Raw genomic sequence first — 26,559 nt, forward strand, 5'->3', positions numbered from 1 at the left:
TTTTCCTTATCTTTCTTAGTCTATATCTAAACAAATAAATATCTCAAAATTCTCAGTTATGCGTATTTCATATAACAACCATCACAATTACAGCTTCAATCCGGAACCTAAATATCTCGTAAACCATTAATATAATATTTTTCCTTAATCTGAACTATTTAATAATAACCGTTGTCAAATAATATTAAAAAAAGACACTCACTAAGGTGTGGCTTATATACGCTAATTACGAAAAATTTAAACAGAATTACATTTTGACTGATAGCAGCCCAAGAGTCTAAAAAACTGGAACCACTCAATTGGAAATTGATGTTCTTCACTCTAAAACGACCCTTAATAGCTGTATCAAGGACCTAGGTGTACAGTAAATGGCTTTTGGAGACATTTGATTTGTTCTATAGCCCTATAAAATTTTACCGAGAATCATCCAGCTCTTTTTTTAAGTAAAGTCATACTGAAATTTTTTAAAAGCCTGGCAATAACGTAGACTGTCGATTTCAAGCAAAGAAGTATTTTTATTCGCTATAAACGTTCATTGAAAGATTCGATAATATTCAATCTTCGCTTAAATTTTGAAACACGAAGTACTATTGTTGGCTAGACGAGTTCGTTGTTTTGATCTAAAAAGAACTGGCTTTCGTGTAATGATAGGCGTAGCGAATGAACGCATGCCTTTTATGGCAAACAGCCCGCCAAAATGTTCTTAGTTTGGCAGATAAGTCGCGTATTCCTCGTTAAGTTACCTACCAGGCGCAGTACGTTAGATTCTCGAGATATAATAAAATATATAGTCTTAGCCCTTTGCATTCAGCCGTATAATTTTGCTAGAGACAACTGCTGTCGGTATCTGCAACTGGTGTTATTTTCGAATGCAGGATTTAACAATTTTGTTTTTTTTACACAGCATCCGTCACGAGTAAATAACGTATACATATGATCTATTCAACAGTTATTTTTTGTTCTGCTGAATTAATATGTTTATCATATCTACAGCCGAACATCTATTCAAGAGTCGTTTTTTGTTCTGCCGAACTAAATATGTTTATCATATCTACAGCTGAACGAACATACAGATATACTGCCATTGTTCTGCGAAAAAACATTAAAATTCGGCCAAAAAGGAAATAATGCACCCGTAATAAGATCAATGATAAATAAATAATAACCTTTGAAGAGTTTTCTGTGGCATTGTAAACAATCGTGATACAACCGACTCTCCGTTCGGATCGAGTGTCTCCTGGTGTAACTGGGTAAATATAAATCGCGTCCATCCCTGAATTAATTGCCTGCAACCTAAAAGGATACACACAATGACAAACAAAATTATAACACGAGCATAAAATTAATTAGACTCGATAACTAACCTACTAGAACAGCCGAGTGCTTCGATTCGATTAAAATAATGCAAGGATAGATAGGCAAGTCGCATTATTGCAACGGACTATTTTTGATGAGAGGATGTGTCATTGGCATATTTATTACGTAGCAATGTTATATATCACAGAAATGCTGTTATCGTATTTTTTATTTGTTTGAAGTCAATGTGCACCTATAGGTACTATAAAAAAGAATATTTTGTTAACTATCGCTTTTTCAAATGACTTGCTTTTTAAATTTGATTTTTGTGCAATCGGATAGAGTTGTCTTATATGATGCTTATGATATTGTTTGGATGAAGTCGGTTCGGTACTTTTCCCATATATGTCCTAACACTTTTGATACGAATGGTGGGTTAAACGTTTTGCATAGCTGGCTTTCAGCGGTTCCTTCTACGTAAAAATTTAGTACGGCAGTTCAGCGTTGTTTTAAAAACCTGGCACAATAAGGGAGTCTATATTAGCAATCTAACGAAACCGCTTAAGAGAGATATTACTATATATGTCTCCGTTGTTAATGCCGTTCGGATTTTTTGACAAAGAAATGAAACGTGGCTATGCCCACATTCGAACCGAGGATGCTTCGGCGTTCTTTCAGTTAACGGGCAAACACTTCTTTACTGTATTATTGTAGGGATAGTACAGTGGGAGGAAACTCTAAAGATGTTGTACTTTTTGCAGTTGATTGTAAATGACGCTGAAGAACCGTAGAAATATCTGTGCAGTCGATTGCAACTTGCTTGGTTTGCCACGATAAACTGGCTTCTTACCACAATGTTTTATTTGATGTGAGGATCCGAAAGTGCTTCGGAGTAACTCAGCACAGCAGCGACGGGATTGACTAGGTTTGGAACTGCTTCTGCATAGTAACCAAGAGCTAGTCTGTATGAATGTTAGTTGAACGCCGCGTATATGTGTTAACATTTTTTTCTATTGCGCATAAAAGTATTTTAATTACACGCTCGGTATTTTGTAGTCAATGTAATGTCCACACCTACGTCTGTGGTAAAAAATTGCCAAACATATGGCGAACCCCAGAGGCAAAATCTGGTTTAAAATAATAAAAGCATTCTTTAAAAAACATCTGCCAATTTGCACCCAATTTGCACTGGTGTTTAAAAAAATAAGAGTAATTGAAATTGCGAAGTTCTGGCGATTAGTTTCAAATCTATTGAAGCTCTGATTCGTCAGTTCAATCACAGGGGCCTTCATGAAAGTATTAATGCAACATTGGCAAAGCTTACCAGTCGTTCGGTCTTCATTGGACAGAAGTCCTAAGGCGCTGACCTCTGGAATAGTACGAAAGGCCCGTAGGAAATTGCTGGCCTGACAGGGCATGCCCTGGGCATTTTCTAACATATGGAATAAATAGGCCAGTTCGCAGGAGAGGCAGAATTCGCGGTCGCATGAATGATTGGTTAGCATAACTCGGAGTGGTTCCAGAAAATAGAACACCTAAGATATAGAACGGTCGGAAAGCGGAATATACATTAACATTGTTCAATCAAAAAATAAAGAGCTGCATGTTACCTTGTCCATGCAGCATTTTAACATGCCTAAGCTAAAAACAAAATGTGGTGTTAAAAAGTTAGGTACAGACCGTTTCGGATATAACGCCTAAAGATTGCTCTGGACTAAAACGCGAAGCTAAACGTTACTGGAACTCGCTCTGGTTGAGGATATTGTGGATCGACGACGTGTGTAAAACTCGTAATTTTACCTGAAGCATATCATTGCTGTAGCAGTTCGGCAGGGAACTCTCGAGTCCAGCAAAGCATGTGTTATTGTATTGATTGTAATCGAAGTCCTCGATACCCAACTTGTTGTATTTTATATCAATCTATAAGGGACAGATTAAAAACAAGCGAAAACGTAGTTTTTGCCGGAAAGCAGAAAAAATTGTTAAAAGCAACACCAGACATTCTTAAAGAATCGGGAAGGGATATGTTTTTCTACATCTTATTATATAAATTTTCTAGTCGGTCCATAGGGCCTGTTTTTTTTGTTTGTACATTCCTAATTTAAAACTCGGTACATTATGAGTAGCTCAACTGCGCAAAGCGTGCCACGCTTCTTACCTTCTGGTAGTATAAAGGTATTTGGCTTTCATGGGACGGTGATTGATCCTGTAGTTTGAAAGAGGCGGTGGCATGTTTGCTAGTGATGTAGTTGTACTCATTTCGACGCATTCGGCCATTATTTGGGGCATAACCTATTTGTCCCACCATTTTAATCGAACTTAGAATCGCTGGGTCAACCGGGCCCGACACATGATATCGAAATCGCGTTATTTGTGGCGGCAGATCACTGAGTAAGGGTCCATCGCAAATTGGCAGCGGAACAGATGAGTAGACATTGAGTGGATCGCACACATCCATCGCTGGCAATGTATCAACTGGATCAGCGAACTCCGTTGCGCGTTGAATAGTATTATGAAAGCGGATATCCTGGGCAGTTCCTAGTGAGCGATAGTCGGAATGAAATAGCACACAATACGAGGCGCTATCAATACCCAGTACCAGTTAAACCAGAAACCTCAAAACCTCGCGGTGAATACCTACATTACCTCAGACATGATTATTTCATGTTTATCCAGTTAGTGAGCACAAACATCAATTTATCGTAACGCAATGGCAATTTAAATCTAATGGCTGTTATTAATATGAATGATTTTAGCAGAAAAAAAGTCACCTATTTTACTATATTTACAAATTTTCGAGACGGGTTTATCAACGATTATTTCAAACCCTTGGCGTCAGAGCCACGGTTGCATGCGCGTATGAACGCTGCCAATACCACCAGTATGAGGCTATTTCCATCAGCAAGTCTGGATAGACCTGACTGATATGTATCGACAGGCGGCGTTTTAATACACATTGAAAACAACATCACGTTCCGCTACAGTGACCTGGAGTCAAATTTGCTTAGATCATCGACCACATCTCTACTCATTCCAGATGGACTCGATGAGCATTAAATGAAGATATTTTCGGCGATATGCTATGTCTGTTTGCTACTGTTATAACAGCTTAAGATAACAATCGAGTGAAATATGATTGTTATTGGAGTGATTAAATACCGTAAACAATTATATTTCCTGCTTCATCACCAAACGCAATGCCCTGAGAGTTTGAAGAGACATCGAAGCATGTTACTTGAAATTGGAGCATCTCGATCGAATTGATAGGCGATGCTGGTTCGAGTCGCCCGACATCAAACATCTGAAACTGGCCCGATGTTGAAACGCAGACTAGACGTGATGTATAAACCTCCAGGAACCTGTCGTTTGAAGAAAACAATGGGCACAAGCTTGATTAGAGCAACTTAATTCTAGTGTGAGATGTTTGTTCTCCCAGCGCAAACATAAGGAATACCGTGGTATGCTTTTTATCCAGCGTTTTGTTAAGGACACGTATCAGGCCGATGTAGGTAGTAGCAAATGTACGCGGAGTCTAGCTATCACAAATGTACACAACTAAGTATTTTTTCGTACATTGGCTCTTCCTTATAATAATCATCATTTGCCAATATCTCACCACATCACTGAAGAGCTATTAGCCAGTCAACACATACTTAAGTAGAACTGGAGGAAAGTGCGTCCGTATCAACTGAGGCCGGAACGTTCGAAGGTCGTAGACGCTTAAGTACATATGCGCAGTCGGGCGATTTCTGTAGACATCAGAAAATCCGCATGTAACGAGCTGATTCCCTAATAACGCCATATCCTGAATCATCATATTTGAAGACGTAGGAGCAAGATGGCGCATGACCTAAGTACGACCCAGTAAACAAATTGAGTAAAATGTTAAATTTAAGTTACAATTTTACTCTTTAATTCAGAACCTCAAAGTATTTCGGAACTTACATCCAGCACTGATAATAAGCATGTTTCAGATTACAGAGCTACTTGTGCCAGTCTTCATCATGAAATGAAGGTTGGTACGAGTAGTTTATTACACTATTATTATTAAGTAGCTTACATTTCTATACTCGATTTCAACGCGACCCGTCAGTATAGCTATATTATATCACTTATTTCGATTTATTATCGAAAAAAAGCTTTTTTTTGAACGCTAAAAGATGCGAAGGCTACCTGAAAGTTATCCTTGTTACGTAGATCAATTCCTCCAGCAAAATCCGCGCAAGCCAAGAATGTGGGGTTGTTTCGTACTATCTTATATCCAGTGCCACCCTCAATTGATGCCCGTCGAACGATCTGCCCATCTAGGAAAGTAACATAAATTTTGCAGTATTCATTTTCAGTTATTTAGTGTAGAAATTCTCATGGTGAAAGATTCTGCTTGCCTCAACACGATTGATACGAATGGCATAGAACAAAAAGTGCTGAGAACGGTGGGTCAAAAAGTCATTTCGTATCTGATAGCTTAGCACGCTTAAACCACACGCGTTTGTGGATTTCTGTTGCATATCGGACCATGTCTCTTACGGATATACCTCTTTACGCTGAATCTCTACTGCTAGGGTTGTATGCTGGAAGCCAACGCTTTTTTTTTATGGCATTATTAGCTAATTTATTCCCCCTTTAATAAAGTACGTCCGATATAGAAAATTCATTATAGTGAGTGACTTGCTTGGTACTAAACACCTCAGCAAACTAGCCATAACACAACCTTGGCCGTATTATAAACAAATATTTCATTAGAAGACTATGATTACAACATATTATTGTAACATTATAATATAAAAAAATATATTGGGGAGCTTGACAAGGCAATTTCATACCTAATCGCTTGTCTGTATATGCTCAGCAAAAGCTACCTATCTGTGAGCACTAGTCAAGTTTCGAATTTCAAGAAAAATTTTAGGGTTAAAAATAACTTACTTCTGTTTATGTCCAATTCGAATAGAGACGGCTGGTTTCCTGAAACGGCTAGACGATGGTTGGATGCAGATTTGTCTAGAAGACTCAGAGTGCAAAGGTCATAAAAGTCTTCCGATGTTTGTATCCATCTGGAAAGATATAACGGGATTATGTAGTTGGCATCAAAAAAATTAGCACACATGTATATGTGTGTGTGTGCGTATATATGTGTGTTGAGCATTCAGCTTAAAGACGGAGTGAATAACGGGTGCGTCATGAGATCCGTTACGGCACTAAGCTGGCAGTAGCTCATAACCTTTTCTTACAGAGCAAACAAGTGCATAGTATGTTGTATCTATCCTGGCTTGCAATGCACATGTCCGAAATGCACAGAAAATTGTGCAGGAGCGAACCTCAGAGATACTGTAGATTTATCCAGTAGAAGCAGCATGGTGAAAACCAGCACTCACTGAGGACTGACAGGTCAGGTTAGGGGGACGCAACCAACCTTGTAAGACCCCGGCGTACATTCATCCGTACGGATGCTGGAGACAGCGAAATCACCCCCTCCTGATGGAGGGCCAGATCTCGTACAGGATAACCTGGTGGGTGCGCTTGAAACGAAGTATATTTTTCGCATAGCGCACTGTAATATGAGGTGACGTGACCCTGAAACAAAAATACGCCCACTGATGATATACTGACAACCAACTTTCGTAGTTACTTAGGTTAGTAGTTGAATAGAGATATGCCACGCCAAATGGTATGTTACGACAGCCCCAAGAAAGCCAAAATGAAGTATAATATATTGAGTGGTAATTTTGTATATGTATCTGCACTACGATAGCCTCCTTCTACAATTGTATAATCATATAATGCCTTGCATCGTAGCTATTGCATGCGCCCGTTTTTGGCCGCATATGTTTTACCTGGGTATAATAGACAGACGAAACTTTGAATCAAGTTGATTCATTTGGAGTTACTTTTTCTATTCGTCAAAAAAAGCCTGAGCTCGTATATAAGTATTCGATTTCAGGGACTAAAAATAAAGGCGACTATGTACTGGATATAGTTTCGATATGTATATGCTACCATCCTGTTTCATAGAGGATAAGTATAAGAGGTAGCAGACGAAATCAGGTGCTGGCATATGACCACTTACCCCTTGACCGCCCACCCAAATTAGCTCATCGAAGGGGTCTATCATGAGAGAGGACACTGCGGCCGCTCCATCGGCAACCGTATTCTGAATGTAGGAGTAGACAGCTGGAGTCTCCATTGTATCATCAAGCTACTCACTGAATCAGGAATTGCAGAGGCCGTCAAACGCGGACACGGCAAGCACACTAGATTGTAGTCGGTCATGCGGCAATTAGTTTCGAAAAACGCCTCCGAAAGGAGTATATGTACACGGGCTGCTAATAACCGCCTAATGTTATCTGACACAACGCAACGTCAAAACAATGAGTTCATATTAGCGATTGATTTGTCACTACTATATGCATAGCTTTACTCATAATGACAGAATCGTGAAGAGTAACGCGTCTTTTGGAGTTTAAAGGCTTGACAGACCTCGGGACACATTGAAATTTTGCTAGCTATGGTAACATCTGCCAGAAGAACTGTCTTAGAAGTTAGTTTGTTTTTTGCTAGAATATCGTATTTTAACGATACAATAACGGGATCCACAATAATGAGTAGTTCCGCTAATTCACTTTCGAACGAAACCGCAGGCATTCAAGAAGAAAAGGGAAAGGACGTAGAAGGACTTATAATTATTTTCACCCAGTTGTTTCTACGTGTTTGTAATAATTAGTGACAAAAGAGATCAAATCTTTCCGTAACCAATTGATGACGCCTGTTTAATGGCGATTTGTGAAAACGCACGATGATCTTTTATATTTATTAGCAACAGTAGCCATTTCATCGGTTATTATTCGATATTATGGCATTATACGACTAGGAAAAATCGAAAATATCTTCATGTTTGAAAAATTAGATGAAGTTTAAGGACGCAGATCTACTAAAGTATGGTGAGTTTTATAACGTTAATTACTATGTTCGTCGTACTTATCAAACATACGGGACGAACTACCGTTACTTCGTATATTCAAGCGCCTTCTCAAGGAGTGTGATATCTCTTGTATGGAAACACATATCCGCGGAAAAAAATTTGAAGTCACGGATTTAACGTAAAGTAAAAGGTCTACTCATATCCTATAGGAAATGCAGGAAGTAAAAGTTCATAACATGGATACCAACATTTTTTACCGTGTCGAGACAATGCATGATTACATTATGTGTAAATATTGTACGTTAAACATTGTCATTTAATATGTTGGCTAACCCAATTATTAATTTATTAACTTCGATATCTAGTGGCTCCAGTATGTTAACTAAGCTTTAATATATAATCCTACTAGTAGGATTACTAGCAAAATTTAAATAAGGCACTATTACTTTTTTGACTCAGCATAAAAAACCCAGCCAATGTTACTCGAAGCTCAAAAGATAAGAAAATATTTCTATTCAGTGTCAAACTACACTGTCATCTGCTAAATATGAAATACCAAGCTAAACTCTGTTATGTTAATTGATGTTGACAAACAAATACCAACTTATCCTGACTTCATCGGACGTGCAATGTTGTATCCACAAGCAAATATGTGAGTATGTCTGAACAAAATACGCGTATCACATTTCCATAATAAAGACATACACCTTTCTATTTTCTTTTTTTTTAAATTTACGTTAATAATGCTCCACACTAACAATTCTTAATTATTAGCACAAAGAAAATGTAAACAAACGTACCGTATACCATGTTATACCAGCTAGAGAAAATCAACTAAAGTCAGTAAAAAACAACAACCTTCTTATAGCGCGTTATTTTTGTTTTGATTCCTACTCTTCATACCTGAGCGTTAAGAGAACGTAATACTTACATTGTCGATCTCTGCAAGTGCATTGTCACGTTGATTTCTATCAGACGCTACAATGTCATTCAACGTAACACAATAACTGTCGTACTTGAATAAACTTCATCCACCGCATATCGTTGCCGTAGCATTTTTCTTACGCTTTGACAGCATTGACCAAGCTGAGATAAATTATAAAAATTTTGGGCGCAAGTATTATTCTAATTTTCATTAGAGCAATTTGTTTGTCGTGTTAGCACCCGACAGATACGTTTGTTGTCGCACTGACTATGGTATAATCAGAACGATAGTGGTTTTCTCTCCAATTTTCTGATTTTTCTCTCCAGTTTAGTATTAGCAACGCAAAAAAACGGAAGGCTAATTTATTGGTGCGGTTCCCAAATCGCCAGTGCTGCAATAATAAGTAGTTTTCTAGAGATAAAAAGAAAGCCTGCTTATTTGTCCACCACTATGATAAAATCAAATTTGTCAAACAAAAATAGATTCACAGAAATCAGCAACTCATGTTCCATTCACTTTGACAGCTGTGTTTATTGGTGCCAGTTGAATATACATGGCTTACATATCAATATATGGATGATGCAATCAATTGACACATGGTAGAAATTTTAATAAAGTCTATCGAAATAGTGCAGGTAGCTTTTTGTCACTGGGTAGCTAAGGGCAGTAGGCTAGCCGCTTCAGCCAGCTGACTTAATGAATGAATTCTGTCGAATCAAAACACCCCCGAATCGTCGGGCGACTCTGGAAGCCTGGGAGAGGTCAGAAAAATTCCGCTGACAGATTCCAGTTGCCGCCTGCGGACTAAAAATGTGAAAAATACTACTTGAATGCAACATATCCTCTCACTTGCACCCATTTATCGTAAGTTAATGCTATAGTGTAACCAGCGTGCCTCAACGTCGTAGCTGGGTATTCCTACGCATTGTTTTTGAAGACGTTCGTATAATGCAAGGGCTACAAAATATTTTGTCCATAATATTTAATCTTGTCATTCGTTTGATAGCAGCTTTTTCTACGGTAAAATCTACCTCGTCCGTTAGCGTTAACGTTGAATCTACGACTTTTGAACGCGGACACGTCCATGCAAACGGAAGAAGTGTCGATTCATAATGACAATAAGATTAATAGTAATTAGGTGTAACATTTGTACCATTTACATAATATTATAAAATTTGAGGATGATCTTTTAAAGGATGTTCCTACTTAACTCACACTCAGTGTTATTTGTTTGAGCTTGCTTGTTTGTTTGATCGTTCCAGCTAGCTCCCTTGCAGAGCTGTGGAAGGCTTTCGTGGACCAGATAAATGTTAAAAAATATGGGGATATCCGACCTTATCCGTTAATTCGGGCGAATTAACTGGCTCCGATCGCGTAACAACAAGCAACTTTCGAATGCGTATATATGACCAATCTCTCTCTTGGCTATGCTACCGTTTACCAAGGACTTCAAAGATAAAAATCAAGCTTTGACAAATTAACGTATTCATTATTATTAGTATAAGCATTACCGAATATCCTATCGTGCGCGTACGCATCTACGAAAAAAATGAGAGCTTACTGCAAAGATCCTTTTTCGCGTTGGTCGAATCTGTGTCGTTTCTGACTGAAGTCGTCTGAGATTGACAACAATAACAAGCCTATTTCAAACACTAAACACACGGAAGTTCCTGTTCTCCAGAAAGAGTTTCATGATTTGCAAAGATCCTACGTTGTCTCAACACTGAATAGGGGAGAAAGAGGACGTTAATACATTCTTTTCCATGAAAAAGTGCTTCGCTTCCCGAACGTGGCCACCATTGTATTGCACTGCAGTGCACGTCGGTGTAATGATCGCATTGATTGCGCTGTATGCAGTGCTTGTCTGCCGTTTTACCGTAAGCAACGCTATGGAATAGAGTAAACAATGCTCAGTAAGGGCATGCCATTTCAATATGTTTGTGTAAGTTTTATTGGCCTAATCGTATTAATTGAAGGCTGCCATATTATAGGTCCATAAATGTATTGTAGAAAGTGACAAATAACTAAAATATACAGCATTCCTCACCGTATCTGAGAAAACACGAGGTCCTTTAAACAATTTTTGTCGAAAGGACACAAAACCTGTTACTTGACTTCCTTATACAAACAGGCTCTGCTGGTATGTCTATAAGTTTTCAACAAAATGGGATGAGTAAGTTGAGACTTGCGCTTGTAATGCTCCCACTTAGCACACAGTCGCGTCTCTGATTATATTTCCTCAATTCTAAGGTGCTTGATTCATGCCTCTGTCTTGAAGCATACTGCCAAGTCAAATTTTCATTATGTTGGTATCTTCAAACCATGCAGTTCACATGGTAACAACCAGAAGTGGGTGCTGTGTGACATCTGACAACCGAGTATACGGGATGCATTTACTCGAATGAAGAGCGTAAAGCCCTCTGTGCATGTGCCAGGTCGTGGCCCGGTCAAAAAAGGACTGGCTTACGTTAACTGAACAAGTTTCCAAGTCGTTAAAGATAAGAAAAGCTTATGTAATTAAAAAAAAAAAAAAAAAAAGATGAAACAGCAATTATAGCTTCTTCAAAACGAACATCAGACTTGTGTCAGATGCCCAATTGGGTTTGCCACTTTCTATCTGAATTGGGCGCTTTCTGAGTCGTCTGCTGTTCTGTTTACAAACGGCTGCCTTTCTCATGCCGGGTAACTGCGCTTAACTTTCGAACGTTGTTTGAAAGGAGTTTTAGATCTGTTACCCCATGTTTTTAATGTAGAATTATTTCCCGGCTACGTGCTAGCTGTTCTGTTTCATATAAATGAGCATTTCAATCAACAGCTAAATGAGTAAAGATTATAAACTATAAAAAAACTTTTTTATGATGTGTCTGTTTGTATGCCGGTGAAGCAGGCTCTAAACGTTTCAGCTAATACCGAAATTGTTATACTGTATCGCGCGTCTTGTGACAAAAATGTCAGATAGCGACGATGAGATTCAATTTGTGCACAAACAGAAAATCGTCCATTACGGAAGTTTAGAGGAAGAAGAACGCCGGCGACTTGAAGCCCAACCTCAAAATGACTCTGAATCCGGCGGTTCCGATGGTAAGCAATTGCTGATATTCCTTTTTTCCACAATGTTTAGTATCAAAGAAATTTTATAAACGCCAGAGATAGGAAAGTAGTTTTTTGCAAGATTAGTTCGGCCGATATTCAGGCTTCCATGCGTATAGAGAAAATTAAACATTACGATTTTTAACTAATACATCAATTCATAAAGCATGAAACCTTATGTACTAGAAGATGCGGTCAAATAAATGCGGTAAAGATTAAGTGATTAGAGCAAAAGCCGCATACACATTGTGTCAGAAAATTTATTTCGCGTAATTAGAAGCTAGGCGCAATTGTTCAATCAGTTCATTATTCAACAATATTGTTCACGAACTGGTTTTATTAACAAGTTGCGTTGACAAAATCTGCTACCTTTTTTCGCAATGAATTATGGGATTTCTGATCGCAAGTACGGTATCAAACGATACATAAACCGTTGTTCAATAAAGTAGGTCTTACGAGAGCATACACGATAACTTGTCTCTTTTGCAGGCAGTGGAGACCAAGATGGCTCCGATGGTCCATCAGGCGGAGGCCCGGGAAGCCCATCCGAGTATATGGCACTTGAAGAGGAGCGGATGTCCCGAGAGAAACAGCTTTTACTCGAAGAGCTTGAGCGAAAGAAGAGGGCGCGGAAACTGAATGTCCCTACCGATGACGGCCAGGTGAAAAATATTCTCAGAGAAATCGGACATCCAATTTGCCTTTTCGGGGAAGGACCAGCAGACCGAAGAGAACGTCTTCGAAATATTCTCGCTAAGGACGAAACCGTTACCGCACTACGGTAAAAGAACAAACCTACAGTTTACTTTCATGAGTAAAATTTTGAGTGGTTTGAAAAGGTGTGACAGGCATTTACATTTTTTTCACCAAATCGACTACCTACGACAGTTGCCGCATTTTCTCGTACAAAATTTATAAAATTATAAGTACATTCGTAAATACTTACCCACATAACTTTGTCAAAACATCAATATGCAAAAAGAAGCCTGTCAAATGCCTATTTCAATCGTATCGACTGCATCTTGATCCAATTTAAATACAGTCTGTTTCTATTATCTAAAGGCTGTGTCGTAAGTATACATGGAGGACTTTTCTTATGCTTTACGACTGTACAATTAGCACTAGCAATAACCACAGCTGGGTCTTTAACTTTTCTATTTGCTATCTCAGACTTCGTCCAACTGAAGAGGAAGAGCAAGAAGCAAAAGGTGATGAGACAACATGGTACCACGAAGGACCTGACGAACTGAAGGCCGCAAGGGAGTGGCTTGTAAGGTATTCTCTTCCCCGAGCCAAAGCAAGGTTTGTGTACTGTATAAGGCCTTTATCAATATTTGTAGCACACTTATTAGGGTGTAACACTCTTATTATCTAGAACTGCCCTAAACAAAATCTTTATATCAAGATTTTGTTTAGAGCAGTTCTAGATAGACGTTTATTTTTATGGCAAAGTTATATATAGATGCTATAGTAGGGAGAAAAGCTTATAAGCTGAGTATCATTCAAAAGGGAAGTTAACACATTAGGAAAGTTTATTTAGCGATAAAGCGACGATCACATAACCATCCTGTCATACCATATATTGATTTCCACCGTTGATAATTATTTAATATTTTAGATTGGAGCGCGAACGAAACACAGGTAAACAAACGGACCCACAGCGTACAGCAGCAAAGCAAAAACTATTTCAGCGACTTAGAGGGGTGACGATTGCGGCCTCTCAAGTTGGCGACGAACGACCGCTTTCGTGGTGTGAATGGTCTCCAGACGAAAGTCTCATCGCGACGGCTTCCTGGAGTAGTCTCTGCAGGATCTGGGACACGGGAAATTTACAACAGGTAAACTTATAGAAGTGGTTCATTATCACAGACGACATCCTAAGAAAAGATTCATATTGCTGGTTGAAGCGATTCGCTCAATGTTTGGGATTAATGAAATGGTCGATCATAGGAAATATAGACAGAAAGCAGAAAGCTCCTGAGTGAAGCATTTTGATTAAAGCTACTTGATTCCGACAAAATCTTCCCGGCATACTGCCGATGTGGCACACTTTATTTTCGACTCGTTTGGTGATCAGGAGTGAATTTCTTATAAGAAAGGAAACAGCAAGAAATAATTTTGTTGCGTAATTGCTACATAACTCATTATAACGTAAGATCATCGTGAAATTACATCATCTTATCTCTTCTACCACAAAAGGGAATTCTGACCCTTCTGTCATCTTTTGATAGTGTATTTTTATAAATCGTCTGATCTCTGCGTGGATATCTAGGTGAAGGTGCTGCGCGGTCACGAAGGCCAGACAGGGTGTGTGACTTTTCACCCGGGAGCCACACGGTTACAGAAGACGACTGAGCTTAACTTGGCTTCCTGTTCTACCGATGGAACAATATGCTTGTGGAGCCTTCAAAGGTGTCTATTTCACAACCAGTATATACAGAGATTAAGAACATAATCCTTTGCTTAAATTCATTTTGCTTCGAGAAACGACGTGGTGTTATATAGCTCAGTCGTTTCGGTGCGTCTGTGTATTCGATTTAATACAAATCTTATAGTTAAAGTAAGCATATTTAGAGCCAATGGATAGACCAACGAAAATCATGTGTACGTCTGTAGTCTTACAACTATGTATCTACTGTGATTTCAGCGATACGCCGACGGAGACGATACGTGACATGGCCCCACACCGGGTTTCTCGAGTGGCGTTTCACCCCTCTGGCCGATTTCTTGCATGCTGCGTGTACGATAACACGTGGCGTCTAATTGATCTTCATCACAAAATGGAAATCCTCTACCAAGACGGTATCGTCCTCTTATGATTTAAAGTGTTTTTAAGTTCGCCCATGTTTTCGTAAATTCTTGAGCAGAAAGTTTTTTAAGGTATTAGTGTTATCTGAGTGCCTTCATTTTATTATAAAAAAACAAGTGCCAGGTATCATTCGAACATGTAAATTACATACATACATTTGAGATCACTTGACATGATAGACTAGGTATACTATACCCCACATTACACATGACCGCTTTACGAGCCGGGCATAAAGGTCATAAAACGAGTCCTCATATAGTTAACCAAAGGTTCATAGAATTATTTAAGACTTATTTATGATTGCATTACATTCCATTCTTAGGTTTCCAAGCGAGGTTGCCCAACGATTGAACTCGTAGGCGGAGAGAAACATGATATACATATCATGATATGTATGTCAAGGTTGCTTAACACAATATCCATGAACTTCATGAACCTTGTACTGTGCGTAGGCAATAGTGAAAATCGTAAATTGCATAGCGCGTTACTTCATCTATGTTCGACTCGTCAAGTCTTTATCAGGTCTCGTCAAATCAAAATTTTCTTCATACGGGGGTATGGCGGACATTTTAATAGAATTCAGGATCGTTCTCTATGGATTTTCGATTTCGTTTTGTCAGGTTTTCTTGAAGTGTTGAAATCGACGGCAGATCGAAACAGCGACATGAATTTTCGACGAACACTGGCGTCGTCGCCGGCAAATAGACAAGCTGGTTACAGGTTATTTGGCGCAATCATATGGTGGTGGCAGTTGACCTGGGAGATACAGTGCGTAAAAAACCGTAACTTTGCGACCTCTTTCAAGTTTCATGCGCCTGGAAGTGGCTACTTATGTCAATACCTAAATCTAAATCATATTTATGGGTAGATTTTTAAATGAAACTGAAAGTAGAATCGGGTTTAAGTTGTTATTTTGGGCAATGTCTATAATCTGTTCCGAGATACCACCATTGCTTGTCATCCTGTTTTCCTAAAGTATCGCAAACGATATCTAAAATTTGCTTGATATCGGCAAATAGGATCCTGTATGCCGTATCGGTCGAATGACTCTTTCTAAATTTGTATTGCTTTTTGGGTATAGCACCTACACTACCTACGAACACGTCATCAGACGGAAGAGAAGTAGCAAATGCTTTCTTTTGTGATCCGGCACCACGAGATACGTTTTATTCGCCATTTAAGAGGAAAGAGTTCGAAGCAAAAACATTGGTCGAAAAAAGCGGTCGAGCACGGCGAAAGTCATCCGGTGGCCTTGAAGTGTTTTTTTAGAATCTTGTCTGCTGCGTTCCTTGAGCGTAAGCTGTCGAACGTCTGCCTTGAAGGACTCAGTCATGTTCACTATAAATATGTCTTCTGTTCATGATCACACACTGGGTAACACAAATGGTACATATTTTGCATTATTAATTACGCATGACGGACCTCATGGTTCTTGTATATGTCCGAAATGCTCAAGAAACGAAGCTATGAGGCACTGTAGGTCGACCAAGCATCAGAGACCTTTTGACCTGCAATTTCATAACGCTCAAAATAATGAAACATTCCTTCTAAACATGTATAAATCTGTCATATTTATTGTATATGTATATATATGCAAAAGTTCGTTGCTGAACCCTATCACAGCTGTCGCAGGTTGCCCAGGTGATGGCGATCCCAGAATCCGACTCCAGTATCCGACTCCTACGGCGCGGGAATACTCATTCCTGTGCTCTAAGTGCCTAGCCGACTGTGGGCACAACATCCGTCTGTCTATTTGTTATCATGGTTGGGACATCATGCTCTAGGCGCTAGCTGCACCCGTAGAGTTGCAGTTTTCTTTCGAAACTTCCCATTTCATCAAGAACTTTCTACTGAAGCTTATGTGCATTATTAGGAACATTGTAAAAAATCATGTATATGCAAATATTAGATATTGCAAAAAAAGGACGCTTACAATTGCAATACTTGTACATTTGCTGCAGTATGTATGATTGCTACCGAGAACAAGTTTCGTTACATATATCTAGAGAGATCACTAGACTCCACATGTTTTTGGGAGAGATCATTAGATTTCACATTATTTGCTAAAAAAGGGTACCTAAATCTAATATCCATTTCAGTGGAAAACTATCTCAATACGTACCGTATTGGGCGTTGAGATCGGACGATGTCCTTGCTGGCACAATCTCCTTATCATGCACCTCATAATAAATTGTTAGACTTCGCATGTTCATAACAAATCAACATCACCCTCTCCCCCCATATTGCATCAAACCAGATCTAACATCACCCTCTCCCCCCGTATTGCATCAAACCAGATCTATCTATTTCTTTATGTTCATGCGTGCAATTCTTAACTTTCGAGTTTCCTTGGTTCGTTGAAATGCAAAAAGAGATCACGTCAGACTCCTTCAGCGGCATGAGGCAACTATGTCTCTGCTATTAAAACTATTAGGGGTAACAGAAAATGATCTTCCACGAAATTCTTCGCAATTGAACTATTTAAAATCGAAGGTAGGGACCAATAAGCATTGTTAGGGATGGCATACTCCCGCGAAGACCTTTATATTGTATTATAAGAAGCGCGACTTGTAACATAGTGAAAGCCATCGATCTTTTTTAACAGGTTGCCAGCTGTCACATTTTTTGTCGAAATGAATTTTGTGTCTTTTTGCAGGACATTCGAAGCCGGTGCATGATATCGCTTTTCATCCAGACGGTTCTCTTGCCGCTACAGCTGGCCGCGACGCGTTCGGACGACTGTGGGACCTGCGCACTGGCCGATGTATTATGTTCCTTGAAGGGCACCTTAGAGATTTGTTATGCGTTGACTTTGCACCCAATGGGTATCAGTTGGCTACTGGCGGACAGGATAACAGCGTCAAAATATGGGACATTCGCCATCGAAAGTGCGAGTACACAATACCCGCACACACGAATATTGTTTCGAAAATTAAATTCGACAGTGAGTATCCGTAGTGCAATGCTGAGCAAAACTTTTCATTTCTCTCAAAAAATGTTAAAGTACGACGACGAAATATACCATATACGCAGTACGTGTTTAGCAGCGGTTGACTATTTTTTGTTGAAAATTGCAGAGTCGAGCGGCCAATTTCTCGTGAGTGCCTCCTATGACAATACTCTCAAGGTAATTTTCTTTGAAAATATAATCAGAGGATTATTTACGCGAAGCATGTATTGTATTCCACAATAAATAATAAATCTACCGCGTTCTGATTTTTATCACAGTTTTGGGCGGCTCCTGATTGGACTCCTATACACAAGTTGAGCGGCCATGATGGAAAAGTTATGGGCTGCGATGTGGACGCTAAGGGTGAAGCCATACTGTCGTGTTCCTTCGACCGAACCTTCAAACTCTGGCAACACGATGACCTGCTATCATTTTTCTAATGATTAGTACATTGTGTAGATGCGCTAGGCGAACTCTACAAAAATATTTTCGCATTATGTGTGATTGTACCTAAACAATAAATGGAAAAAATCGGGAACATGTTCAGCATTTTTCGATCAAACTTTGTCGCCAGATGGTCTCACTGGGGCTTGGTAACCCGCATAGGTAGTCGTCTCAAGAATGACTCAGTTTAAGCAGCGCCCTTGATTCATGAATAGTTAAAATAAGTGAAGAGAAAACCTGACATAGATAAGGAGTCTTGTTCAATATACTCCACAAGGGGAGCCTCGTTCGACATACTCCATAAGGCAAGTAGGTCACAGTAAAAAGATTAGATTTTTAGACTAGAAAACCCACTAAAAAGGGTTTTCGCAAAGATAAAACCCACAAGGGGCGTGCCTGATAATTCACCTATTTGCTTTCTTCTTCGGTAACCACTAAGTGTCTATGACAGTTACCAAAAATATACCCCATTTCTATACTTGAAAAGGACCTATGTATTAAATTTACAAACGTTAATTTTACACAAACTAAATAGCTTATGAATAAATTATAAATAATGGTATATAGATAAGCATATAAGTAAACCTGATAAGTATTGCTTGATATGCTCTTCGTAAATTATATGTAGTTTACTCATGTTGTTTGAAAAATCTTTAGGAGAGATCATACTGCCTCGAGATTCAACCGGTCCAAAACAGAAAAGTTTCCATAGAACAGGGTAGATTCTGTATTGTGATACAACCCATTACATTGTTGTATTGTTGGCTGTATCACTGTCATCGAAGCACTATGATCCCAACGGTAGTCGGACCAATTTGTGGATAATTAGCGCAGTAGTAAGACACAGATTTGATGTATAAGTTTAGTTAAACATTCTTCCCTCGCGTTCGTGCTACCATTCGATTCTAACCCTAGTCACCATAGATATTACGTTCTCATCATCACCATCGAATTTAAATCTTGAATGATCTTTAGCCCTCAGCAGTTCTTTTCATTATCATAATCCGACATTAATGTTGCTGCTTTTTACCACTACTACTATATTATTATACTAGAATAATAAACGTAAATAGCGATAGATATTGTTGGGTGGATAGTATATGTCACAACGTTAAGGAGAATATAGGTAGTCTCCGATTCTCTCACGCGCACACAATTGGGGGGTATGCGGCAGTAATAATAATAGTAATAACAATAATAGCTCGGAGCTGGTGTCCATATGTGAACCCAGCTCGGCGATTTTCGCTGACTGCTGAGCTGTTTATGGCTATGTTCACGAATATTAATTTCTTATGATTTTTGTTGTCGTATTCATGCAATTTTTAACTTGTCTGTGTGTAAATTGTCCTGATATAGCGAGGACCAACACTAGGATGTCTGATCCGCAATGGCAATTTAGATCGTCATTGTTTCTTTTATAAAAATACAGTTTTGTTTGGTAGAAGAGTTAGTTATTCATTATTTTTGCCACCCTTCTTCTGTTTCTGGATCTTTGCACATACTGGATCTCTTTACTGTGGTGGTGCCTAATACGTCCGAAATGAATACGTCTCGATCTGTGGGCATGTAAATATTTGTGGTCATTCTGTATGAGTAGGTCACATACGAGGAATGGACTTCAGAGCTCCTGGGTTTGTTAGTCACGGTGGGACGTGGGCTGGCGCATGGTGGGGTCGTGAGAGGCAAACTTTTTTAATACGTCAGTATCGTTAGAAATGTATGCAAGAGTAGTATTAATCAAATTCCCTCTCGCTTTTAGTAGTATGAAGTTTGTGCAACTCACTGATCAACTTACAGAGTAATCCGCTCTCCGAATTCAGTATCTTGATAGTGGCGAATAGATACCGAACATTATATATACATTGTCTTTTCGCTCGCTTTGAGTGCTTCGAAGGCACCAAAAACATTGTTACTTGTTATAAAGCGAGGTGTTGGTATTATATGTAGTGCAGTATAAGGCTCTCATATCTCATACAACCACAAAGCAATATATAGTTTTTATATAGGCGTTAGTGTATATATATTATTGTTGTTGACGTCTGCTTAGATCTGTGAATGTATGCCAGAAAGACGTCTAGAGAAATAACTAAGGGGAGGTACACAAGCAAATATATATATATATATGCTGCTGTGTTACTGTGTTTTATACAATAAAGCAATATCGTCTATTTAGATCCACAAACTTGCATTTACAATAGGCCAAGCTATTTCAGCGTTTCAGGATATATGTGCCCACTGTCGTTCCCTATTAATGAGGCAAATTATTCTAATTAGTAATGGTAAAAACTATTATGAGCATGCTTACTGTATTGCCTCTTGCTAGCCGTCTGTCCATTCTTGTTCTCCGTTCCGCTCCACACGCCAGCTTAAATTAGGTCCATACAGTTTCTCCGTTATTGCGTAGTTTAGCTGTCTTTTCTACAATCGATAATTATACGAATACACAAGCACTTTTGTCCAATCTATTTATCCTAACATTGTATCAGTCGTGCTAGACCATATCATCCTACCGTTGGTAACATTAAGCCTCCGAGTTTATACGATTATATGTTCTCATTCATCACCACTCAAGTGAGTGGTCTATACGCCTAACTTCGGCAGCATTGTACGATAGTTGTGTTTTGTGAGTTTTGAAATCTAGCTTCCGTGAACTACCTCGCGCAGCTCTTCTTTGTTTTCAGGTCCTTTTTCTGCCGCGCGAAATAGCGCCACGTTGCCGGCTTCATTAGCCAGCGATGATGACTGCCAATTTTCAGCAGTGGCTATCCTCATGTGTATTATATAGCTTTTGGGTCGCAGGTGTTGCAATGTTATGCTTGCCTTGTTTAAGATACATGGCTAGCCTGGGGAGAGAGACGACGCACGATACGCAAACCAAGTATTGTACAGCTAGGACTAGCAACTGAATATTACATATCATCTGGCCTTATTTTCAAAAGTTGACTGTAAGGATCTTTTTTCAGCCTTTGCTGTTTTGAGAAGGCTGAACGAATAAATATGCGAATCTTCTTGTTTTTCCCACGTCCTGTTCGTCATACTTTGATTCACTCTACGATCTAAAAGCTCCATAGGGGCAGTCAACACGGCCGCGTTTCTGTAAGCGTTTAAAGCGTTTGAGAATCAGCCCTAGGTTGCATGCGTCCTTCCTCCCAGGTAATCGCGCAATTCGTACTTTTTCCGCTTTTTTCGTTCGCGAGTTAATTCGTTGATCTTGCATAGCTAAAATGGCGCTGAGGCGATCAATACATCTATATATCCGTTTTCAAATCCGCTACTAAGTTTGCTGTCGTGCTCTTACGACTTGCCAGTCGTGATGGCCTGAAAAGGCCGCTGGAAGTTGGTGAATGGTGTGGGACTTTCGGCCGGGGTAGCAATGCCAGCGGCTACGAGAGGCGCTGTGGGTGGAGCAACAACGGGGGGCAGAGGAGCGACTGCGGTCACTGCGGCGACATGGCTCGAATTCATCGGACCGACAGAGTCTGAGGCGTCATCGGCCGTCTGAAAATGGCACGATTTGGCAGCTTCGAGCATCTCGGAAGCCATCATCGGCTGCATTAGGTAGACCTCCTGTCGGTCACCGTCAATTAAGCAATCGACCCTGAAACACATTACCAGAAAACAGGGCTATAGAGGGGCAAAAGGAAATAGTTCTGAGATATTGAACGATGATGTCGCATACTGATCCCAGGTAGTGGGATATTCTTGGTCAACGTTATTTTGCAACCGCAGGCAACATCTATTGCATAATATGTCAAATAATGGGAGATCATTTAGCTGAAACAATCTGATACTTTTTTTTAGTAGCCGGTTTGAGTGAGGTAATGTTACGCGGTGTTTTACATCCATGAGCAGAGCCTTCGGCGTCCAGTCAACCAAAGCGTTAAATTAATCCGATCAACTACTGCGTCTATACTTATTACACGCGCAGGCAGGATAGTACACTGAAAGACTTCAACGCAGGCTCGTACACATACGCATCAGCCTCGTTCAAGCTATTGGAATTGCTGGTCTGTATAGGAGCAGAAAGAACATTATGGTCGGACCAATAACAGTGAGTAATAATGGATCACAATGCAACGTTAGCATATTCACTTCTTTTCGTGTGGTCGACTGCTTATTGACAAACCTGGCTCTGATTTGGCAGGTTTGTCAGTTAGGCGTCTACGTATGCTGTGAGTCATACAAAAAAGGATGTTCACCTTTGAACCTACGAAGACGGATGATGTGATAGAAAAACATCGATTCTGAAATTTTTGTAAGGACAGTACTAATGCTCAGTATTGAATTTCGAAGGATCGTAATAGCGCTTTTTGATCAAGTACTATCGGCATGATTTTTTTATGCTAAGCTCGAGAATTGCTTGCTCGTATAGCCGTCTACCTAAATCACATATGCGTTAAATTAGCTTTTAACAGACATATTTTTAACCGTTCGGTAATAGCGGTATTGTTCTTTGTTACTGGTGCTCTCTTACAGTAACGGAGACTGATCAATTCGCGCACCCAAATCCATAGCTATAACATATAAGCATTTATTCTTTAGGGTGTTTTGTCTCGTATACGTTTCATCGTAATAAATTATCTGAGAGTTACTTTCGATACTTACTTGTCGTAGATCACGCCATCGACTCCTTTTCGCTTAAGGGCTTCGATGCCCTCGGTCGTATTGTTGTCCTCGCCCCAACAGAACAAAATGAGCTTTTTGTTTTTCACTAGTGTAATGCAGTCAGGATTCGCAAGTAGCTCCTCGGTATGGGCGTTTACGCCAAGTATTCCCGTAGTTTTTGCGAAATAGGCTGCCATTTGAGTGCTGCTCGTTCGCGGATCCTGTGATAGAGTTCAGTAGGACAACATTGCGCGCAGAAGGTGCACGAAGAACCCATTAGAATTTGATATATCAATAGGCACTACGATAGCGAATGGGCAGGTAAGACTCGTATACATATAATTAGGTTATTATGTATGGTATAAAGCATGACGTGAGTGTTTACAAATTATGGAATGTGCTCTAGTTAGATGGAGCCAAATAGCTCAAAAAGGTATCAGGATACGTACGTGGTAGGCGGGATATTTGCTGGTAACTCCTTGTGTGAGGAACAGCAACGGATATTTGTTTTGTTTATAGCGAATCATGGTGCAGACGTCAGGATGGAAACATGATAACAGAATGAATCGGTCGCCGGAATGCTGAAGAAGTTCGCTTAGAATGATATCCAGGTATTCATTCATATCGAACGGATAGTCGAGTTCCCAGCTACCGTCAGCATACTGTAGTGGAGCTTTTATCTCAACATTACAACCGACACGACCATCTACAGCCTGTTTTTGAAAGAAAGATATACCACGTTGGTGTTATGTTAGGCAAGCGGAGCATTCGGCTATAGAAAGGAAGACAATAACCACTTTTTCAACAGTAGAACGTATGCTGTAAAAGTTGTAAATGCAGTCTTTATTACCGTCAAAATTGTTTTTAGAGTTGGGAATGGCTGGTTGTCGTCGATATCTTCATCGGTAAACTCCAGTCGCGCTTCGGCGTGCCTTTCAGCTGGCTGCAGCTTGAGATCGTGCAGTTGCTGCGATGTGAGGTCCTTCACGGCCACGGTAAGTGGTTCTTCCTCATTAGCCGTACGTCGGCGTTTTTTTATAGCAATATTAATGTGAAAGTCGTGGTAGATAACAGGCACCTTATCCTTTGATAGCTGAACATCTAGTTCGACCATGTCAGCTCCATGACGAGCGGCGTAGTTGAACGAGGCGACTGTATTTTCCAGAACGTTCTCCACCTGCCACGGAGGTGGACACGCGTCATTTGTGACAGATTTATTTCAAGTAGAGCTATTATCTTGAAAATTACACGAACAGTTCGTTGTTCAGGCATTGCTAGTACTAGAAACCACTAAAGTTATTATGTGTATACAGAGGATAGACAGTTCAGATCTACTCTTGTATCCGTTAACCTGTTAAATTTCACTAGCCTACTTGATTTAGGCTAATGAGGCGAGTTTAAAGAAACGAGTACGCTTGAAATGAGCAAAACAATACATTTTTCACCGTTAGGTTCCCTGAGTTACTGTAACCAACAAGAAATTACAAGGTAGACGTGTCATTGGATCGTTCGATAGATTCTAACTGAAGTTTTTAAAATACCGATAGCGTATGCGTTATGACTGTATCAGTATATGAGCTAGGTAATCTAGGGTTACCTTGGCTGAGGCTGGGAGCTTGTCTTTCTTAATATCGGTTCGTCGGGCGTTACCGGCACCGCGATGGCCAACATCCAGGCCGCGCTTATGACGTTTCCAAAACTTAGCAAAAGTAAGCTCAGCTGTGCATCTATACCCTTTAAGCGGCTTGACGATCAAATAGCGAAGAGTTAGCTCACCAATCGGATGGTGTCTGCAAACGAAAGAATTAGAAGCGGCAATATTTACGAGCTGCGCATAACTACAGAAGTTATGAGCTATAGGAAACGTTTAGAAAAGAAAAGTAAATGACGTTGCTTTCTGCATGGGCACATCAGTTGATAGTAGCAGTAAGTAGCCGTTGACGAAATAGCACTCGCTTACCTCTCAATAATAATGCTATGCATCCACTGTGTCATCATTACGCTTTTACTAGTCGCCCTTACTAGGCAATGCATTCTGTCGCAAAGCCTTTTAATTTTAAACTTGAACAACTATTTAAAAAGCTACCACGTTGGCTATTGGAGGTTAGTTCCGAGGTGCGCATTGTTGATCGGAGCTCTTTCAGCGATTGCTTGTAATTATCTGCTGATGTACTATGTCTAAATCATGATTTTCCGCATTAGTCTGCGTAAACAACGAGACACCTAAGGCCCATGCTAAGCAAAAAGATCTATACAACAACGACTCTGTAGACAATGGGAACGCTTATTACCGGGTTCCTGTTATCGGGATGGTAACATTCCCGTTAGATCCTTGCAAGTTCGATGGTATGAGGTAGGCAAAACCGATGTGCTCCGGTAACTCGGGTGTTCCGCTCGACAAGTCATCAAAAGCATCCTGCTCTGCTGGCCACACGTAGAAATCAATCATAAACGCCTAAAGGAGAGGCATCGAATTCAAGACAAATATCGAATAATGATCTTCACCAGGTTTTACTTATTTGGGTCTATTTTGACCACACGCGATATCGTTCATCTTGTGCTATTCATTCGCTAAAATAATTCGCTAAAATGAAATAATAAAATAAAGGAAAGAGAACCCTATTCTAAGATCTCTTATTATAATTTTCTTAGGGTTGCCTTTCCGCTTTTCTATAGAATCCCATATCATAATTCTCTAACGAGGTGAAATATTACAAAACAATTCTATTTACACGGTGATCAAGCCGTGAAATGAACAGACCAGTGTATGTGGATTGAGAGTAAGTGCCTGGGCGACAACAAAGTTTTCAGGACGATGTATCGTTCCGAACTGCCCTTGCGGCTGGAAGTCATCTTGCCCGTCAATCATTACAGCTACTTCAACAAACGGAAATCGGGCATCACCCGAATCACTGAAGTTGGACTGCTGCTCACTGTCCTCGCCCAGAGACGTTACTGATGACTGAAAAACGAATTAATCTAATTAGACTAGTCAATTATGTATATGGGGTTAATTAGGCATGTGATGTATATGGAGCAAGCTAACTGCAAAGGTAGTCGCAACTTTTTACGGCAAAAGTTCTTCAAAGCCCATTGGCCGATAACTTCTTTAATGCGTGCTCGTATTGGAAATGCGATCACGTTTAGTTCACACCGATACCAGTATATATTGACATACTTGCAGAGTGACTCCAGGCTAAAAACATGGCCAGAGGGCGTCTTAGATACGTAATAATTTTTTTTTATATAAGAGTTTACGTCAGACACCGTCGCTGAGTATAGCTTCCAACTCCCTAAAGATATCCATGAGTTCTACAAAACGTATAATCCCGAAACAGCATTATGCGCGGAAACTTTAAAGAGTCTCGAATACGTAAAGTATCACTTTTTGACACGTCGCTGGGTTGGCATGAAGACAAAACACACAGTCTTAACTGATAGCACAGTCATACTTACTAACCATTTTCGTATACCTTCATAATGTTATCTCTGCGATAAAAACCTGACCCTCATGGATAAATTTT

The 26,559-nt window shown here is 39.8% G+C and overlaps 3 protein-coding genes and 1 long non-coding RNA gene across 10 annotated transcripts in view; 1 reads left to right on the forward strand and 3 right to left on the reverse strand.

Annotated features, from left to right (window-relative positions):
• The window catches only part of PAN2 (PAN2-PAN3 deadenylation complex catalytic subunit PAN2), a 14,395-nt gene extending 3,345 nt beyond the window's left edge, over window positions 1-11,050 (reverse strand). The window contains exons 1-13 of one of the 5 annotated variants that reach the window (XM_022853259.2): window positions 10,699-11,050; window positions 9,700-9,941; window positions 9,144-9,298; window positions 7,361-7,637; window positions 6,707-6,867; window positions 6,220-6,347; window positions 5,470-5,600; window positions 4,950-5,146; window positions 4,456-4,655; window positions 3,455-3,834; window positions 3,097-3,216; window positions 2,621-2,831; window positions 1,167-1,293 (exon numbers count right to left, since the gene is read on the reverse strand). In XM_022853259.2, the coding sequence (XP_022708994.1) occupies window positions 1,167-1,293; window positions 2,621-2,831; window positions 3,097-3,216; window positions 3,455-3,834; window positions 4,456-4,655; window positions 4,950-5,146; window positions 5,470-5,600; window positions 6,220-6,347; window positions 6,707-6,867; window positions 7,361-7,477 (1,772 nt within the window). In that variant the 5' untranslated portion in view covers window positions 7,478-7,637; window positions 9,144-9,298; window positions 9,700-9,941; window positions 10,699-11,050. Of the gene's footprint in view, window positions 1-1,166; window positions 1,294-2,620; window positions 2,832-3,096; window positions 3,217-3,454; window positions 3,835-4,455; window positions 4,656-4,949; window positions 5,147-5,469; window positions 5,601-6,219; window positions 6,348-6,611; window positions 6,868-7,360; window positions 7,638-9,143; window positions 9,960-10,698 lie in introns of those variants that run through there. The other 4 variants (XM_086973154.1, XM_086973157.1, XM_022853268.2 and 1 more) reach the window with 4 other exon arrangements.
• U4-U6-60K (U4-U6 small nuclear riboprotein factor 60K) lies at window positions 8,643-18,526 on the forward strand. 2 transcript variants are annotated; one of them, XM_022853312.2, is made up of 10 exons: window positions 8,643-8,864; window positions 12,025-12,218; window positions 12,717-13,008; window positions 13,398-13,529; window positions 13,846-14,065; window positions 14,500-14,639; window positions 14,875-15,029; window positions 17,693-17,980; window positions 18,114-18,163; window positions 18,265-18,526. In XM_022853312.2, exons 2-10 carry the CDS (start codon window positions 12,086-12,088, stop codon window positions 18,424-18,426), a joined length of 1,572 nt encoding a protein of 523 aa, XP_022709047.1. In that variant the 5' UTR covers window positions 8,643-8,864; window positions 12,025-12,085; the 3' UTR covers window positions 18,427-18,526. The 2 variants fall into 2 exon arrangements, with proteins under 2 accessions (XP_022709047.1, XP_022709039.1); XM_022853304.2 differs by lacking the exon at window positions 8,643-8,864 and having other exon boundaries at window positions 11,821-12,218.
• Window positions 16,170-17,695, reverse strand: LOC111272111 (uncharacterized). Its single transcript, XR_002687326.2, has 2 exons — window positions 17,159-17,695; window positions 16,170-16,544 (listed from the first exon to the last, which is right to left on the reverse strand). It is a non-coding gene; the product is annotated as an uncharacterized LOC111272111 (long non-coding RNA).
• A 741-nt stretch (window positions 18,527-19,267) lies between the features above and the next one.
• On the reverse strand, window positions 19,268-25,997 carry LOC111272083 (glycerophosphocholine phosphodiesterase GPCPD1; the record flags this gene model as incomplete). 2 transcript variants are annotated; one of them, XM_086973166.1, is given in 8 exon segments in its annotated part: window positions 21,927-22,028; window positions 22,630-22,674; window positions 23,036-23,256; window positions 23,485-23,748; window positions 23,886-24,212; window positions 24,633-24,825; window positions 25,327-25,490; window positions 25,797-25,997. In XM_086973166.1, coding segments are annotated over 7 exon segments (1,407 nt in total), but the record flags the coding sequence as incomplete, so codon positions are not given.
• Between the last annotated feature and the right edge of the window lie 562 nt (window positions 25,998-26,559).

Source organism: Varroa jacobsoni, unplaced genomic scaffold (genome assembly GCF_002532875.2).
Source record: "Varroa jacobsoni isolate VJ856 unplaced genomic scaffold, vjacob_1.0 scaffold_183, whole genome shotgun sequence".
Classification (NCBI taxonomy): domain Eukaryota; kingdom Metazoa; phylum Arthropoda; class Arachnida; order Mesostigmata; family Varroidae; genus Varroa; species Varroa jacobsoni.

Excerpts from the sequence above, each read along its gene's own strand:
- U4-U6-60K (XM_022853312.2), top strand. The coding sequence starts at position 12,086 with ATGTCAGATAGCGACGATGAGATTCAATTTGTGCACAAACAGAAAATC. Across the intron at positions 12,219-12,716 it reads TGAATCCGGCGGTTCCGATG|GCAGTGGAGACCAAGATGGC; the intron begins GTAAGCAATTGC and ends TCTCTTTTGCAG. Across the intron at positions 17,981-18,113 it reads TTCGAAAATTAAATTCGACA|AGTCGAGCGGCCAATTTCTC; the intron begins GTGAGTATCCGT and ends TGAAAATTGCAG.